Source organism: Rhinolophus ferrumequinum, chromosome 5 (genome assembly GCF_004115265.2).
Source record: "Rhinolophus ferrumequinum isolate MPI-CBG mRhiFer1 chromosome 5, mRhiFer1_v1.p, whole genome shotgun sequence".
In the NCBI taxonomy this organism is placed as follows: domain Eukaryota; kingdom Metazoa; phylum Chordata; class Mammalia; order Chiroptera; family Rhinolophidae; genus Rhinolophus; species Rhinolophus ferrumequinum.
Window position 1 is genome coordinate 39,189,647 of NC_046288.1, and position 19,376 is coordinate 39,209,022.

Here is a 19,376-nt window from a genome sequence, read left to right on the forward strand (position 1 = left end):
TGTGAGGTTAAATACTCGATGTTCTCGGCGAAGGAGCTTGGGTTTGTGATTGAAACTGGCCAAGCCATTCCGGGACGCCCAGTGAGGCAAACGCCATCTCCTATTTTCAAGGTGATGACACTGGGCTAGAATGCCGCGAAGTCAACGAGTCCATCCTGCCAGACAAGTTTCTGTTTCTGGACGCCTCTGAACCTCCGACACACCGCCGTGTGCGAGCTGATGAAGCTGAGGAGTCATTTGCAGGGGTAGTGCTGAGTGCTGTCAATACCTACCAGACGTCTTTCAGCTTCCCCAGTTGTTCCGGGGACAAGTCTACAAGTTCTCACTCCTCAGTTGGGAGGACGGTGCCCGTCCCTCCGCCACCTCCCTGCTCCTCCTCTTTACTTCAGCTCTTGCAGCTCATACCTCTTCTCAAAGCTCCATCCAATGTGCGCGCAAAGACAGGGGCAGAGCCTCGGGGCGGGCTCCTGACGTCACCCTTCGCCAAGGGAGGCGGGATTGTGGGAACCGCAGTGTAGCGCAGAGGGGCGGGGCGGGGCGGGGCCTGCGGCGCGTGACCTGGATGCGGGAGGCAGGCACCCGGAGCAAGGTGTAGGGGAGCCCGGACCAGTGGAGTCCAGAGGCGGGGCGGAGAGTGACCCGGCCCAGGCGGCGGGCTCCCAGCGAAGCGCTAAATCGGGTCAAGCTTCCTTCTTCCCTCCCCGCCCCTTCTTCTCCTCCCACCTGGGCCTCTGCGTGGAGACGCGCACCTGGCAACCGGCAGCCGCGCTCCGCCGCGTCCCCGCCTTCTTGGCTTGGGCCGGGCGCCCACAGCCTGACCCGCACGCACCCCGAGCCGATCTCCGGCCCTCGGCGCCGCGCTCGCTGGTGGCGTCCTCGAGCCCTCGCTCGTTGATGCCGTTTTGGGGGTGACCCGGCGCGGCGGCGGCGCCTCCATGGTGGGGGCGTGTTAGTGGCCGCGGCTCTGCTGGACGTCGAGTGCGCGGCTGCAGGGTGAAGGACAGCCAGCCAGAGAGACCCCGCGCGCAGTTCAGGTTTCGGGGTGCTGGAGGCAGCCACGGCGGCGCGGGAGCGCGAGATGTTGGAGCTGAGACACCGGGGAGGCTGCCCCGGCCCCGGGGGAGAGGTGGCGTCGCCACCCCACGAAGGAGAGGCGGCCGGCGGCGATCACGAAACCGAGAGCACTAGTGACAAAGTAAGTAGAGCCGCGAGAGGCGCACGCCCCGGTTAGGTCCTGGTTTGGGCCGGGACACCTGGGAGCATGGGTGGGGCCCACGGAATGCAGGTGAAGCTGTCGGCTGCCCGCTGCGCCTTCCTCCCGGCCTGGCATTATTTCCTCCTTCCTCGAGTGGGTTCGAAAACCCGGACCCCAGTGATGATGCTTTTCCCAGGATAACCGCGGCCGCTGCCGGGATAGCTGGATGATTCAACTTGACTACAATTTATTTTCTTCCCATTCCAGTTTCTGGCCCTCTCCGGGCTCTGGGGCTGACGCTAGAATCTGGATAGAACCTGGCACCTTAGGAGCTAGCTGCTACCTCATACCTCTTGTCTGTAGAGGAACAAAGTTAGTAAGGACTAAACTTGTGACAGGCACCTTCGGTTCCAACATGTCATTGGATCCTGACGCTGGAGGCTTGCCTTCTCCCGCTCCCCCATCAGCACTTTCGTTTCCTCTGTCCCTTTTCAGTGTAATAGATTGTGGAGGTTTGAGTGTATCATACACATGACACAATTACAGTCCTCCTTCTTTTGAGTCCTTCGCAGACAGTGCAGTTCTTCTGTCTACCAGTAGATTTCATTTGACCTGACAGGTTAATTCATGAGGACTTTTAACTCCCATTTCTATGGATTACCCTTGCTTCACATTTAAGAATAAGTAGATGCAATACCCCTATTCTGTTTAAAGGTAGAAAAAGATTCAGTGTTAGGCTAATTCGGTAATATAGTGGTGCAAGAAGGAATTTTTTAAAATAATGCAGTTTTCTGACCATTTAGACTGGTGGATGGTTTAGGTAATTGGGCCAGAGAATACATTGTTTTATAAAATCTTCTGTTAATAAAACAGAAGCTCAAAGCACTTAAACTGTTTCTAGAAGGCTTCTTTTTTTTGGAAGCAGGTATTCCATTTTGAATTACAGAAATGAAGTGGATTGGCCAAGGTCAAGTGGCCTTTGGAACCGGTTTCCTGATTCCCTTTCTTCCGGTTTGTACTGTTGCTGAGAGCCTCACTGGCAGTTCTGATTTGGGGAGCGTTCCACCTGGAACTTGATGTTTATGAACTTGATATAATCTAAGTTACAAAGCCCTGATGAGAGCGTATCACATGATGTCATGAAATAATAAATTTAACAGTGATGTTAGGAATGAAACTTTAGAATCACTAAGATGACATCTTCTTTACTTTGTTCTATCTTTGATAGCAGGTGGACTACAATGAATCTGTGATAAAACATATGTCAAAGAATTACACAAAATATAACCGTTTCTAGCTACTGAAGGTTGAAGTTACAAAGCTAGTAACCGTGGGCTGAGAATAGTCCTTGTGAAATCTGCCTTGGAAACTGGACCAAAAATAGAATTAATTAGGTTGGGATTTGTTTTGTCTTAGCACTGGTATAGTTTAGAATCAAGGAAATACCAGCTTCCCCATGTCAACTTCCTTAACTAGAAGAAATTAACAAGCTTTTAATAAAAGAAAACATGTTCAGGAAGCATGCATAAAATAACTTTTGAATTAATTGAATTCCTTAACACTCTGATGTATTTAAAATGGAAACTATTTCTGTGGTTTGATTTGACTCATTAGAACTGTTGTCTCTAGCTATCTGTGACTGGGTTACCTGACTGCGTATTTATTTATTTATTTACTTATAACCGCTGCCCTGTTGGTTTTCATTAATACATACCCAGCTGTATTTTGTTTTCTGAGAGTAGATGTTGCCATATGTAACCTGTTTTGTTAAGATTTCTTAGACAAGGATGAGCATTTTCAAACCATGTCTAAAATGTTGCTGTACTTTTAGAGTTTATCACAAGGAATTCTTGACTTGGCAAGCTTTGACACATTGAACTCTATCCTCTATCTGTCCTTTCTTATCAGGGTGTATATTTGAATGCACCTGTATTTCCAGGTCAAGGGCTATTTTAAAATCAGTTTGCACATCGGAGACTGGTTAATAATTGGTCTATTTAAGCTCTTTAAGTGCCTTCTCTGTTTAAGTTGCGGTAAAGGCAAAACTCTTGGGGAATTAATGAAAGAAGTGGGGGACGTGCATTATATTATGCTATTATAGCACACTCCCATGCCATTTTGTAGTCTTTTTATAATGGTGTTATTAACATAACACTCTCATTGTTCAGGACCTGGAGACTTATGCTGAGAGAAAGCTCTGTGCTCCGGAGAATTAGCAAGTGAAAAATGCTTCTTACCTGCAAGTTAATGTTCCCAATTGTTCAATGCTAGAGTAATACTTGAGAGATGACGAGACCACCTTCTCCAGGAACCCCCAGGAGACATACAAGTTAGGTATCTATTAGAAGTCTGAACAAGGCATAGTTGGACTCTGCATGGAGACAACAGGAAAAGCTTTAAAGAGGAGGTGAGGGTTGAGCTTGGACCTGAAAGATGGCTAGGGACTCACCAGGTGATAAGTGTTGGAGAAGGGCAGTATAGGCAAAGGACAAGCGGAAGTGTTCCTCCCCTTCTCCAGTCCCCCCAATCCCTCAAGCCGTTGTTTCTCAGTCTAGTTGTGTAGCACACAGCTCCCTGGCCCATGCTGGTATTTATGAGCCTTGCGCTCCTCCTGGCTGTGGCAGTCGGTCAACAGTCGTCCATCAGCCGCTCACAGCATCTCATGGCAGTTCTCGCCAGCTGCCGGCCACTTATGCTGGCCACTGGCTGCTCATGGCAGCACACAGTAGCCCACGGGTGCAACTCACTGGCCCATGTGGGAATCGAACTGCCGACCTTGGCATTAGGAGCTCGGCGCTCCAACCACCAGAGCCACCGGGCCAGCCCTGGAAGTGTTTCTTGAGTCAGGATTCCAGGCACAGGGACCTGAAATTAGTTTGCTAATCCTGGCGCATAAGCTGTGCCTGTTTGGTACATGGGGTGGGAGCCTGAGAGTCTTGTGAGGGAGGTTAGGCTTTATTCCATGGACTTTGGGAAGCCACTGGAAAGTGTTTGCAAAGGCATTAGTTTATCACTCTAGCAGCGTTCTGGAGAAAGTGTTGGAAGGGGGAAAGATCTGCCGCAAAGAATTCAGATAGGAGGAACATATTGTAAATGCTATAGGTAAAAAATGTTGAGAGCTTGAAGTGGATCTATTAGGGGCAGGGGAGTAGGGGTTGAGAGAGAGGATGTATATTTTAGATAATAGTACTGGGACCTAGACTAGGTCCCACTTATCAAAGACTAATAAGACTGCCAGGAGACACATTTTCATCCATAAGTTAAGAGTCTTTAGGAAAGTGGCAAAAAGTCTTGGTCAGTTTTGCAGGTTAGGAGTGAGCATGGGTGAGTTGATTTGGACAGGGTGTGTCATTCTCTAAAATAGAGAGGTGGTTCAAGGTGGTAATGAAAACTGAAATGAAAGGTCAGGTATGTGAATGTCGACTTTTGAGTAGGATAGGGAGGGGAGAGAACTGAAGACAGCTTTGGGAGGTGTCCAGGGGTAGAGGAGGGTGGGAGATATAGGGAAGGAACCAAGACGATGAGGTTCTGGGAGCTAGGAGAGGAGGCATTGCTTAGAGGACAACAGTAGTGTTTAGGAATGAGGGTGAGGCATAGAGCACTGGTTAGCAAAATATCTTAGTAGAAGCCAGGCTTTAGGCTGAGGACTGTGAGAGTTGAAATATAGGTGGTTATTTTCAGGAAGTGCCAGTGGCAAAAGGCAATACAGGATAGCAGCTAGCGTGGACTGGAGGATCAAGTGAAAATTACCTTTTTCAAGGGAGGAAAGATAGGCATTTGTGTGAAAGAAGTCAAGTGGGAGTGAAGATGCTGATCAGAACGGGCAGGTCCTAGAAAAAAGAAAGCAAAGGAATGGAGGGTGATGCAGAAACATTTTGAAAAGGAGAAGAGGGAAGATCAAAGTGTTCGATGCTTTCAATTTTCTCAGTAAAGTACGGTCTCAGAACCATAGAGCTTCAAGGGGTCTTAGAAAACAATGTAGTTCAACCCAATATCCCTCTGTCTCTGTCTCTGTCTCTGTCTCTCTTTCTCATACTATATATTAAACTTAACTCTGGAGTGTGGTTGTTATTGCCCCAAATGACCTAAAGAGCAAGTGGCAAAGCTGGAACTAGAACTCATCTCTGATGGGACACCTTTAGAGTGTTATTTTAGGGTGTGTAATACGAAATGATCAAGAAGCAAGTATTAGAATTAATCGAACTCGGTCAGTGAAGATTCAGTTGAACTAAAGTAACAAATTTGTTGTGTACCAAATTCACATAGTTCTTAACTCGGTAGCAGCAATAGTCATAACAGTCAATATTTGTATAGTGATTGAGGGTTCACAGAGTGCTTATACATTTTACTGTATTTGCTCCTCATAACAAATGTTTTAGGGATATCCCCCATTTAATAGCTGAATAGGAAAGGCAGTAGGAATGATTTGGGCCTGGGAATGCCAGGTCAAGGATGCTGAAGGAATGAGGGGGTCTCTGAGGCCAGCATTGAAGTGGCTGACCATGAGTTAGGGTGGGCAGGGAAGTGGACGGAAGCCCAAGTGGGCTATTGAAGCTCTGGATGGGTTGAGAGAGTCTGAGCAATTTCAAGTGTTACCTACCTAACTCAAGGGGTTCGGTTTGCTTGCCTGCATCAAAGCCAAAGGAGACTGAATAGGAGTTTGCAGCAAAGAGAGTAAAGGTTTGTTTAAGGAAATGGCGCCAAGCCTAGAGACACAGGGGAGCTAGTGCTCAAAGACCAGGCTCCCTGATGGTGTGTACATTACAGATTCTATAGGGCAAAATCACAAGACCCTGTAGGTTAGGGGTTCAGGGTTGTGTTGGGAGCTGACGGGTTGGAGGTGAGGAAAGTAACACATTGTTTCCTCAGGCCTTGAGGACAGTTCTGAGGTCTGTTCCAGAGTCCCTCTCTGTCCGGTCTCATGGGAAAGTAGCCAGGGTGTGGTTCTACCTTAGGGCTCAGGAACTAAAACATAATTTAGGTCAAGATGTTATCTTTAGTCTGCAGAGGTTCAGACCCTGTGACCCTCAGTCAGGTCTGGGCTACTGTCTTCTCCCTCGGGGGTTGAGGGGTTGCTGGCTGATTCTCAGGGGAAGAGGTCTCAGAGGGGTTACATATAGAGAGAGGGATATGATTTCTAGGGCTAGGATTTAGAACTAAATATAATCAAAGTCTTACATAAGGACCCTCGGTCTCACAAGTGAAGCTAAGACCTGATTTACTGTACCAGAAATGGGAGAAAAGGGGGTGCACATGAAGTTGTGGCCAGTAAAGGAGAGACTGTAAGTGTCCCCAGTGGGCTTGTTATGTGGGGCTGCTGCTTTGTTACAGATTTTGGTTTGTGAAGTTGAGGGTGAAAGCATCCGGAAGTCAGTTAATTTCTGTCCTTCCCCATTTGACATGTGTATAGTCACTTTCATAAATGCTCATGTTTCTTAAATAAACTTAATTTTGGAACTTATGTTCCCATAAATTCTTTATTTTGGCACACTTCAATATGAGTTGTCTTGGTGCCACCTCAGGTATAATAAACATTTTCTGTATTGTTTCATCTGTCGACGAAAAACATCCAACATAATAGAAAGCTTATAAGAGTTTATTTGAGCCAATTGCCAGGAAGCAAAGTCTCATCGGATTGAGAAAATGCTCAGCAAAACGGCGGTTTGTAGCTTATTTTATACATAAAATCAAAGGAGGAGGGTTACATCAAATCCAATGGTGATAGATTAAGGGGGTGGGAGAAAGCAAAGTGGGGAAGTGTCTGGGATTGGATGAAAGTAAATTGGAGAGACGGGGACTTCTTTCACATAGGTGGGTGCAGGATAGTTAATAGTTCACATAGAGATGTTAATGAAGGGACGAGAATAATAATGAGGGATTCTGTACTTTCCTGCTCTGGTCCAGGAAAAGGGATTACTGACATTCCACGGATGTCATTTTAGGTGGTGCAAAAAGACAACAGACAGACCCACTGAAAGGCACAATTTACTGTAGTTGCTCCTCATAACAAATGTTTTAGGAATATCCCCCATTTAATAACTTGATGAAGGAAGCTGAAGATGTGACTTCCCACCATGGCTCATGTAGTTAGGAAATTTTCTATGCTCACGCCATTTTACGTGGTTATTTTCAGTCTCCTGAGCTTGTCAGGTTTAATATGTGGCCCCTTTTCCGTCCATACATCTAAATCTAAGCCATTAATAAAATGCTAATATTTATATCTAGATTTCTAGAATACAATTTTGGGTGATAACTCCTCAATTGTTGATCAGTTGTTAGTGTTATCACCTAAGTAATTTTCCATGATTCTTTTGTTATTTGCAGCATATTCGTTTTATTTAATGACACTTTTTGAATGCTCACTCCCCAGATATCACCAACCAGCCAATCGATGAGACAGAGTTGAGGTTATGACTTCGTGCTGTGAGGGAGAGCACCCCCACGCCAGAGCTTTGGCAGTCTTGAAGGGGGAAAGATGTGGGTGAATTTTATTGAGAATTGGAAGTTTGGTTTAAGGGTGGGGGGTGGGCGGCCTCTCAATTCAGGGACTTGCTAGGATTGGGTGAAGATCACAGTGTCACAGTTTGGGATTGGAAGGATTTTGAGTTTTAGGGAGAAAACTTGTTTGTTGCTGCTTCCGATGGAAGAGTTGATGTGTCTCACAAATTCTTCGTTAGAACAGTGAACTCCAGAGCAAGTCTCCAGGAGTAGTTAAGTTATGCTAATGATTCAGTCGAATTCTAAAGTCATGTTAATGTAGGCAGTAAGCCAATGTGGGGTGAGGCTGGAAGTTTCTGTAAAGTATGTTTTATATTATACTTGGAACTTCTAAAGAATATCCTGGTGTTACCACATGAGTTTTTCCTTACTGCTTGTGATCTTGACTTTAATCAGTTTATTTTCTTAGTATTTTGAGAAATTTTACCATTTAAAATTTCATTGGTTATATCAAGTTTTGGATGCAGTGGACTTTTTGATGTAAACAATATTTTGTTTGTCATGAATGTACTAGGGAGGAGTGGAACAATTTAAAATAGTACTGCACTCCAAAAATTATCTCATAAAGAAAAATTACAACATATACATGTATATAGTGTTGACAAAAAAACATCCAGTCTAACAGAAAGCTTATAAGAGTTTATTTGAGCCAAACTGACGACAATTGCCGGGAATCAAAATCTCAGTGGACTGAGAAAATGCTCTGCAGAATGGTGGTTTGTAGTTTATTTTATACGTAGAATCAAAGGAGGAGGGTTACATGAAATCCGTTAGTGGTAGATTGAGGGGCAGGAGAAAGCACGGGGTGGGGGGGTGGTGGTGGGAATCTCTGGGATTGGATAAAAGTAAATTGGAGGGACAGACAGGTGCTTCTTTTACATAGATGAGTACAGGATAGTTAATAGTTCACTTTTTACAGCATATAGAGATGGTCATCAGGGGACAAGAATAATAATGAGGGATTCTGTAGTTTTCTGCTCTGGTCTGGAAAAAGGGATTACTGACCTTCCAAGGATGTTATCTTAGGTGCAAAAAGACAACAGACAGGCCCACTTAAGGTAGAGATTGACCTTTGTCAGGGAAGCTACAGACTAAAGATGGACTTCCCGCCATGGCCCACCTTAGTTAACAATTTTTATGTTCACTCCATCCTGTGTGGTTGTTTTCAGTCTCCTGAACTCATCAGGTTTAACCTGTGGCTCCATCCACAATAATATTATTATTTGTTTTTATGTTTATACTTATATATGTATATGCTTTTTTGTAAAACAGACTTTTCACATGTTTTTTCAATACGGAGGTTTTGTGTGCTTGTTCTTTAACTATTCTGTTTGTGGGATATCTTTAAAAAATATAGGTTTTAATTCAGTGTAAGGAAAATAGGTCATTTAAGAATTTACAGACATATTTCATGAAGCTTGGCTTGCTTCTGTGTATTCAGTAAATGCTTGTTGGGTGCCTATTATATTTGAAGTTCTGATTGAATGTCACCTTGTAGTTCTTTATACTTTTGAGAATAGGGGTGAGGCCAAGATTTGTTTGTTGCTCAACAACTAATAGAATAATATACTAACATCTTGGATTGTAGACTTTAACTGCTTGGTGTTATACAAAAAAAATTTAACTTTCACAGCTAAAAGACTTTTTTAAAAGAAAGGGTTTATTATTTATTAAGCCATTGCTAGCAAAAAAGACCAGTCTTGGGCCATGGAGTCTAAACCACAAGCAGCATGGCTAGGTAGGAAAGAAAACATTTCCATTGTCTAGGAGTTTGCAAGTGTTTTTATATATTAAATAGAGGGAAGGAAGAAGAAAGAAAGAAGTAAATCTCTGAAAGAATTTGCATGAGCTATGGATAAAGGGTGGAGAAGGTGAAGTGGGGCCAACTCTGGGCCCAGAGTCTGCATAAAGAAATGTCCACTTCTGTAGATTGGCTGGGGCAATGGTCCTGGAAGCCCACGTGTAAATAACAAGGGGAGGCTACTGGAGTTTGATGGTGCCTGGCTAAAATAATCTGTGGAAGTAGCCACTGGAAATTAATCCAAAATTCCGACACATATACAGGAATGTGAGCCATCTTTTCAGAGCAGGCTGTTTTGTCTCTCTCACTCTCTGGCCCTTATAATTTTAATTTAGAACATCAGAATTTTCTTCTTGCCAATGGCATGAAGATAATAAAGCAATTTATAGTTTGCAAAACATTCACATGTACACAATACCAATTTGAATTCTTTCGCAATTGTATAGACAAGAGAAACAGACTTAGTTTACACCTGAGAAAACTAAGGTGTGAAAATCTAAATTCCTTTCCCAAGGTCACAGTATTTAGAGCTGGGATTTACCCTAAATTTTCTGACAACAGTAAGGTAAAGGAGAAATTAGGTATATGGTCCTAAATTTATAAAGTTAACGAAAGTATTTACTTGGGAACTTTTTTTTACTGTTACCATTTTGTGTGATTTTTGAACTATTTTGACATTTCTGAATTTGGCTAGAAACTTGAGAACCCTTAATTCTGTGATTTCAGACGCCTGCATTTGAATCAAACAAAATTGTTTCTAGTATTCTTGCTTATTTTATGATCGATTAGGAATCATTAGTTCTTATTTTATAGCTGTCCACATTTTAATTCATTTAGTTGGGAGATTTCTCAGAACCTATTTAATGAGAATAAAGTGGCATTTTGAAGTGACTGCAGAAAAGCAGAGGAAGTGTTATAATTTCATAGGGACCGATTGATTCTTGACCTTTCCTGATCATTCCGTAAGGTAGAGATTGACCTTTGTCAAGGAAGCTACAGACTAAAGTTGGACTTCCCTCCATGGCCCACCTTAGTTAAGAATTTGTATGTTCACTCCATCCTGTGTGGTTATTTTCAGTCTCCTGAACTTACCAGGTTTAACCTGTGGCTCCATCCACAATAATATGATTATTATTGAGGTATTCCAAGTTTAGTTGTCTTTCCAAATGTTTACTCATTTGATTATCCACACAGGTAGAGGTCAAAGTTATTTTCATGTTATGTCACTGGATGTTTGTTTGCTTAAGACATTGTCAGAATTATCAAGATGTTAAGCTTTCTTTTAAACATAAAATTGGAATGCACAGGAAGGGAGAAACAAGAGTCCAATTCAGTGTGAGGAGCTCATCCTTATGGAAATTTAAAGCTGCTTTTTGTAAACTTGGTGGCTAGGAAAGCAGTAGTGCTTTTTGGCTTCCTAGCTGTGCTTACGATTTGATAAGTTCTGACATACAAGGTCTGACAATTAAGTTCGCTAACTTGTTGCGAACAATTAAGTTCGCTAAAATGTTGCTAACCTTTTTTGATATCAGAGGGATTATTCATTATGAATTTGTACCAACTGGACAAACAGTTTACCAAGTTTACTCTTTGGAAGTGCTGAAAAGGCTGCATGAAAAAGTTAGACGACCTGAACTTTTCACCAACAATTCATGGCTCTTGCATCACGACAATGCACCAGCTCACACAGCACTGTCTATGAGGGAGTTTTTAGCCAGTAAACAAATAACTGTATTGGAACACCCTCCCTGCTCACCTGATCTGGCCCCCAATGACTTCTTTCTTTACCTAAAGATAAAGGAAATATTGAAAGGAAGACATTTTGATGACATTCAGGACATCAAGAGTAATACGACGACAGCTCTGATGGCCAATCCAGACAAAGAATTCCAAAATTTCTTTGAAGGGTGGACTAGGCCCTGGCATCAGTCAGTGCATAGCTTCCCAAGGGGAGAACTTCGAAGGTGACCATAGTGATATTCAGTAGTGAGGTATGTAGCACTTTTCCTAGGATGAGTTCGCGAACTTAATTGTCTGACCTTGTATGTATAAACCCACCTGGAGATGGCATGTTGGGAGCTATAGACACAGGTTTATGGGGAATCATGAGTGTGTAGAGAGATGAAGAGGAAGCTGTGAGGATAAATCAGATCACCTGGTGGTTGGTGGGAGAGCACGGGCTTCAGACGGAAGGGGAAGGTTATTGTCTTTAGATTATGGGTTTGAGAATTTCTTAAACATTTTAAGTCTGTACCTTCGATTTTCTTAAACATTTTAAGTCTGTACCTTCATTCAGTATGCACAATGCTGTGTGGCTCTAGTTAATCATTAAAGTGCTATTTCCTTCTTTCCATGGTCTCCAATCACACTCTTGTTTTCCTTGTCAAGTCTGGCATCTTTGTAACGGGATCCCTACAAGAAATGCAGAAACACAAAAGTCTGCTACTAATCCTAGTAGTTGAGCAAAATTGTTCTCAAATGCCACTATTTAGGGATTATCTTTCATTCTTTAGTTATTAGAATGAAATTGAAGAAGCCTCGTTAAATCTTAAGTTTTTCATTTTGTGCTTCTCTAAGGTATATACAATAGAAAACCAGAAGCTGAAAATAATAAAAATAAAAGCAGGACAGCTTTCTTGAGGGCGTGGAGGGGAGTGCTGCGATGTTGTCCTAACAAGTGGTCTTTGAAAGCGTTACTATTTTAAAGAGCACAATTTGAATTCTGATCCATGCTTTTATTTATGAAGGAAACAAAGGCTAAATTTCTTCAGGGTTAAGTGGTTTGCCCTTTGTCACACCTCTAGGTAGAGTAGAGGTGCAATTAGTCCTGGCAACTCCTGATTCCTAGTCTAGCGCTCTTCCTGCTAGACGGTGGTGCTGCCTCATGGAGCCTCTTCCACGAGTCACCGTCTCCACTACCACTCACACCACCCCTGAAACACTCTGGGTTATTGAAGGTGAGAAAAGAGTAGCAAGGAAAAGAAAAGTGATGTGTCCCATTGTTCTAGAGGTCAAAGACCTGCTGGCATGTCAGATTAAGGCCGTGTTTCCCCGAAAATAAGACCAGGTCTTATATTAAGTTTTGCTCCAAAAGACGCATTCGGGCTTATGTTCAGGGGATGTCATCCTGAAAACTCAGGCTAGGGCTTATTTTCTGATTAGGTCTTATTTTCGGGGAAACATGGTAGGAGGTGCCCTGACATTTTTCAGGGGGTGTTTTTTCTGATGGTTTAAATCAATCTCTCTCTCTCTCTCTCTCTCTCTCTCTCTCTCTCTCTCTCTCTCTCTCTCTCTCTGTGTTTAAGCTGCTTTTGGGCTAACTGACTCTGTTTCACAGTGGGAATTCGACATGTCTGTTCCACTTGTCATTTTTGATATAATGACATTTAATTTCATGATTGTATAGGAAGAACATTACAGTTAGCAAACAAACACACGTTTATTGTTGCTTTGTGAAAACTGAAAATACTCCCCCAGGGCTCAAGTTTTATTTGGTAAGCCACTTCATGAGGAATGGGAAGACTTGATTCAATCATAGGGATAGCTCACTTCTTTAGCTTCACTCAGTCCTTGGCATTATATAAAATGGATGCATGAAGAAGCAGTCACAAGGGATGATGAAACTTTGGCATTACTAAGGGCTGTGTTTGGTTTGAGATTCCTGAACATTCTGAACTCCTAGGCACTTTTCATTCCTAAGCTCACTTCTGGCCTAACATTCTGCTCTGGTGCCATCTGCTTGCATTTGCCTCCTGTGAATATTCTCATTCCTCTTCCCCAATTCAACCCCCTTGCCCCAGTTTCTCCCTCTGTAAACCACTCTCCCAAAGTACATGTATGTACGTGCAGCACTTTTTACGCAAGGTTGCTGGTGGTGGCAGGGTGGGTGGGTAGGAGAGAGGAGGTTAAGGGAGTGGAGCATAAGGAACAAGTTCAAAACTGAGTTATATATATTTTATAAATATAGAGTGCTATGCCAGTGTAAGGCATTACTCTTGTTGTTGATGCTTTGACTGTAATGAAAAAGAAGGACTGTACAGAGTTCACCACAATCTAGGTGGAGTCAACACCATGTTCTCCTAGTTAAGTAGCAAAAGAATAAATATTTGATTCTTGTGGTAAATTTGAGAATTTAGGCAATATGGGAGTTCCTTTTTGTGTCTTTCGTTTAAATTAATTCTTTATATTGATAGATTCTAGCAAAGATAATCCAACGTTCCTAACAAGGAAGTACAACAGTGCTTGCATAGCAAGCTAAATTAATAGTTGTTTCTTTGTTTCAAATTATGTAACTGAGATTTGACACAGTGAGCAATAAATGAAAGCATTGGCAAGAGTGTGCTTCTTTGTGTGTTTTACAAAATGATATTCCTTTTTCTTTAATTTTAGGAAACAGATATTGATGACAGATATGGAGATTTGGATTCCAGAACAGATTCTGATATTCCAGAAATCCCACCATCCTCAGATAGAACCCCTGAGATCCTCAAGAAAGCTCTATCTGGTTTATCTTCAAGGTATGATTGGCGAAGATGAATATAATGGATGCACAAGATCAGTTGTGCGGTTTTCCTGGTCTGTGTATTAAATTTCACTTTTTCTAAGTTTCAGAGCTCTGAGAGAGAAGGCTTACGCTTTTTCACTATGTATGAGGCACGCTACTAAATGCTTAATGTGCATTTTTTTTCCATTTAATTCCTAAAATCTTGTGAAGTATGAGAAAATCAAGTCTGAGAAATTAATTTATGGGTACAGAGCTAGTGAGATGCAGACCTGGGATTCTTGTCCTGGTTTGTCAGATTTCTGAAAGCTGTGATCCATTTACCACATCAGGTTGCCCTTTCTGATGTTGGAATATGTAATAAAGAAAGTTCTATATCCTCTGTTCCCTGTTTTTCAAGTGCCAGACGAAAATAGGCCTTTTTTTCTCTTAACTGAATTTTAAATTATCGTTTAAAACTCCACAACCCTTTACTATTTTATATTTGTGCTATATTTTTAAATGTGTTATCACCACCAAATTTCAGCTAGTTTTATATTGCCCTCCATATTATGTGTTAGTAATATGAATTATAAAATTTATAAAAGCAAAGTAAATGTAAGCTTTTATCTGGATTAATATGTAAAATCTCAAGTGTTGGTATAGCACAGTGTTTTTCCATCTTTTTTGACAGTGACATACAGTAAGAGAGAGATTTTACACCACATGTGTATTTTAACTGCTGCAAAAATGTTATGAAGCAGTTCTTGCCATTATTATGTGATGCCCTCTGTGATTTCTTTCTGTTTGATACTGTTCTGTTAGTGAATGAAAAATGTTGGATGTGACTTACTAAATTGATTACTACCCATGTGGCATAATGAGAAAAACTGGTCTATATATCTAGTAAATGTAATGAGATTTTCTGTTTTTAATTTCTAGGAGATAATCATATTATAATAAATTGCTTTAAGGCAAAGTTTTCATACTTTTTTAATCAATAGAACAAATTTTTGCTATCCATTATAGAAGCATGATTATTATTTTAATAGTCTTGGTCCCAGTTGTTTTCATGATGCGGTTCACCTTTGCTTTAAAAATCTTATCAGGTATTTCTCAGATTTGAAATTGTCTTATGTTGATATATATAAGAATGATGCTGGATTCCTATGTGTCATGCATAATAATTTCTTAATAATGAAGGTCCACCCCCCAGTATAAAGTAGCAATAGCAAATAATAGTTCATATTTATTGAGCATATACTATGTCCTAAGCACTGCTTAGGACAATGCTTAGGTAGTTGACCTTACACCTATCAACTAACTTATTCTCATAGCAATCCTGTAGCACAGGTTCAGTTATATACCTATTTTATAAATGAGTAAACTGAAACACAGAAATTTTATATATCAAGTGTCGTGTAGCTAGTAAGCGATAGAACCACATTCTGAACCTAGGCATTGTACTCTATTTATGAAAGAACTGGTTTAAAAAAAATGAACAATAGATTATACGTGACCAATTTCAATCTTCTCAAGAAACTTCACTGTCAAGATTACGTGAATGTTTCAAAATCTATATCTCAGTCATTTTAGTCTCTTTATCTAGTACCCAAAATAGTCTGCCGTACAATGATTTAGAAGTTGTAGATGCATAGGATTAAAAATACTGACTACATAAGAAATTTTCATGAATTGCAGGAAAAAACTCTATAATCTTCCCACCAAGACACTGATACATAAATTACTGTGGGATTTACTTTGAGGCTTTTTTCTTGTGCAAAGGGGTGTGTGTGATGTAAAAATAGCATTGCTCTCTTTCCGGCCTTTCTATTGTCATCTTCATTCTGTGGTATTAACAACAACACCCTTAAATATTGTTGATGCCTGCATAATATATTTCTTTGATGACTGTAGTTCAATTTACTCAACAGCTATTGCTGGGCATTTCGCGGATTGCTAAATTCTCATGATTAAAGACAACTCTTCATTAAACATTTTTCTTTGTAGCTCACTTTTATTTAGTATCCATAATTACTTCCTTCGAATAAAGTCTTAAAAGTGAAATTGCTTGGTCAAGATTTATACTTGTTTTGAAGGTTTTAATATATAATGTCAAAAAGAGCACATAAGCTGTTGAAATCAAAAGGGGCCTGAAAGGTCTTCAGTTACTTGGCAAGTTGTCCCAAGTTGTCTGTTTCTTGACCTGTGTGTGTGAACATTAGCCAGTTAAGTCTGTCTCTGTCCTTTAGTGAAGCTCTTCTTTGGCCATGCGTCTTCCTTAGGAGTTTTCCTCCAGAGGTAATGCCCTGGATTTTGCGTCCCCCCCCTCCCCCCCCCCGTCCCCCGAACATTTGGGAATTATTGGAGACATTTTTGGTTGTCACAATGAGAAACGGTAGCAGTTAGGGAGGATGCTAAACACCCTGTAGTTCACAGGACAGCTCTTCACAACAAAGAATTATCAGGCACAAAATGTTACTAGTGCTGAGGCTGAGAAACTAGTCTCTTATACTCACTCCATCATGGCATTTTCCTACGTTCTGGGAATCTGCATTTAAGTACTTCCTCCAAAGGCTGATAGGTAGACATTCTCAAAACTCCTGCTCTTTGCCAGATGGCCCGCCAACTTCTTGTTTATTCTTGAGGAGGGCCTCTGGGTCCCAATTCTTGGCTCAGGTGAATTGTCTTACCAACCCAGGTTTTCAATGACTCATGATGCTTTTGGCACTAGGAAAACCATTTTTTTAAATCTTGCCATGACTTAATAGTGGTAGTAACAGTAGCACGTTGTTGCACGTCTCAAAATTGATTTGAACAATAAATGTGTATCCACTTTAGATGATCACGTTTAAGGACACTAAATTATATACTTCTAAAAAATATTATTTCTGGCTCAGTAGGTTCTTGAGACATGAGACTTGAATGAAATTCTGGTACTGATTCTGAGTTCCTTTTTCCAAAACAATTTTTAAAAAAATTTTATTGGGGAACATTGGGGAACAGTGTGTTTCCCCAGGGCGCATCAGCTCCAACTTGCTGTCCTTCACGCTAGTTGTGGAGGGCGCAGCTTAAAGGCCCATGTAGGAATTGAACAGGCAACCCTGTTCAGAGCTCACGCTCTAACCAACTGAGACATCCGGCTGCCCCCAAAACAATTTTTTGAAGTGATGACTTCGTCTAAAAATTAAGGCTCTCTCAAATGTGATCATGGTAGCATAGTAAAGGAAACTGAGAATTTTTAATTCAAAATCAGCCTGTTCTCTGGTTTTTAGTAACCACTGAATTTTTTTTTTTTTTTTACATATCATGCTCTGTTTTAAATTTAGTGCTTGTCCTCTGAAGGACGACTTTTGGTTACTGTGTCTGTGGATGTATATGTTACATTTAACTACGTGCTTAACTTTGTATTAGGTATTCTTGAGAAACTTGGGGAGTCAAGTTAAAATAAATAAGGGAATTAAGTCTTTGATCTTATTGGGGGAAGGGAATTTTTCTCAGAGAGGAAATATTTATATAAAAGACAACCAGATAGAATATGGTCGTTGAGTATTCACAAGTATTCAGTTACTGTGGAATTTTTGGATGACATGAAGAGAGTATGTTCCCTGTTTAAAATCTCTGGTTCTCAGCAGCTACCATTCTCTGAAGTTCAAAGCCAGGCCTCTAACAGAGGCACACGTGGATGTTGGCAGCATCTACTTAGAGGCTGATTTCTGGCACTTAGGTACCATCCGTCCTCTTCCCTAGGAGAGGTTCTCGATAGTTCTGAGTCTGAGGATTAGTTGTAAAGGAAGGCTAAGTAGCCTTCTGGGTTTCCTGCAAGTAGGATGGGATTATCATCAGGAGACTGGTTTAGGGTCCTTTATCTACCTCCGACCAACTCTGTGACCTAGCCCAGTTTCCTAATCCATTCATTAATCCGTAAAGGGTTATATCTAGAAAACTAAATGGAGCCTTCCAGCTGTAGCAGTTTTGACTCTATATTCCAGTTCAGCCCCAGAGTTGACAGTCTGTGAGAAATTTATGAGTCTATATAGTTTGTTCAACAGTAGAGGGCCATAAAGTCTGGTAAGTACAATTTGACCGCCTCATGAAAAACCTTGGAAGCTAGAAAAAAGGGTTTGAACTTAATATTGTTGGCATTAGATCTTGAGCACAGAAATGACATGATAAAAGGGATAAGATATATTTGGACTATATAGGAAAGTGATTGAAAGCAGAGAATGTCATCAATATTTGATAAATGGATGAAATCAGCTAATATTCCTTTTATGGGATGGAGAATAAAAGCCTGTGCTTAGACATTATACATACATATTACTATACTTGAAGTTGAACCCAAATCTTTTGTTATATAATTTAAATGCTATCATTTTAATTAATAGAAATCAGAAAAGCCTTAAAGAACGTACTCAGTAAAATGTAAAAGTGAGTGTGGAATGAATAAAAGCAGGGGTAACAATTATAGATTCGGGAATCATCGTCCATGTATAGGTGTAATTAGAATCGTTTTGCATGTTTCATACAATGGCTGCTGACATTTTTCATGACCTGGCCACATAAAGAGAGACAAAATTTGTAAGGTAAACTGGGATGAAGTGTGAGGCTCCCGGCGGGGTGAGGGAGCAGTTGGGCACCCCAGGCTCTTACTGACACCTGAGGATTGAGGGAGATCAGGTCTCAGCCTGTCAGGACCTCGCCGGGCATGTAGCAGAGATGCTGTGCTCCAAGGACCAAGCAAAGTTTCAGGGATGAGAAAATACTTTTCTCCCAGTGGCCCTGTGCCTAATCCAAGAAAGCAGGCCGCACATAGAGCAGAGTAATAGAAGGAAGTGACTTCCAATCTGGCCTTGTCCTGGGCCTGACCTCCTCGCGCCTTCTTCATTTCACTGAAATCGCTGTGCTCTGTGGTTTCAGTTCTGTATCAGCCTTTCGTTCTTCTCTCGGGAAGGTCGTGCTCTCGGTCAGTACCACCTGAAAATTGTTATTGTTTTTGTCTGCCACCCCAAAGGACTGGTCATCTTTTTAGAGGGCTTTTGCACCTGGCTCCTTCCCTTCTGGATGATCCCTGGTGGGATGTGCACACATCCACGTTGACCAACCTCACCACCTAACCTCCTGATTCATCCTCATTCACAGTCAACAAAATTTAGTCTCTTCCTTTGGCTAACTTAGTTTTTACATTTAATGTAGCTCTCAGTGAGTGAACGAATGCTGTTTGGTTAGTTGGTTGGTTTTTGTTGTTGTTATTATGTGAGGTGACGTGAGGGATTCTTAAAGTATAGTTAGGGAAAATCCATAAGTCTGCTAACTTCATACTGAAACCTCTCTCTCTCTCTCTCTCTCTCTCTCTCTCTCTCTCTCTCTCTGTCTGTCTGTCTCTCTTTCAAAATACATAA

General features: G+C 41.5%; 1 protein-coding gene across 1 annotated transcript in view; it reads left to right on the forward strand.

Annotated features, from left to right (window-relative positions):
• Positions 1-565: 565 nt before the first annotated feature.
• The window catches only part of CDS1 (CDP-diacylglycerol synthase 1), a 48,567-nt gene continuing 29,756 nt past the window's right edge, over positions 566-19,376 (forward strand). The window contains exons 1-2 of the mRNA XM_033106184.1: positions 566-1,195; positions 13,884-14,011. Coding sequence (XP_032962075.1) covers positions 1,079-1,195; positions 13,884-14,011 — 245 coding nt within the window. The 5' untranslated portion in view covers positions 566-1,078. The remainder of the gene's footprint in view (positions 1,196-13,883; positions 14,012-19,376) is intronic.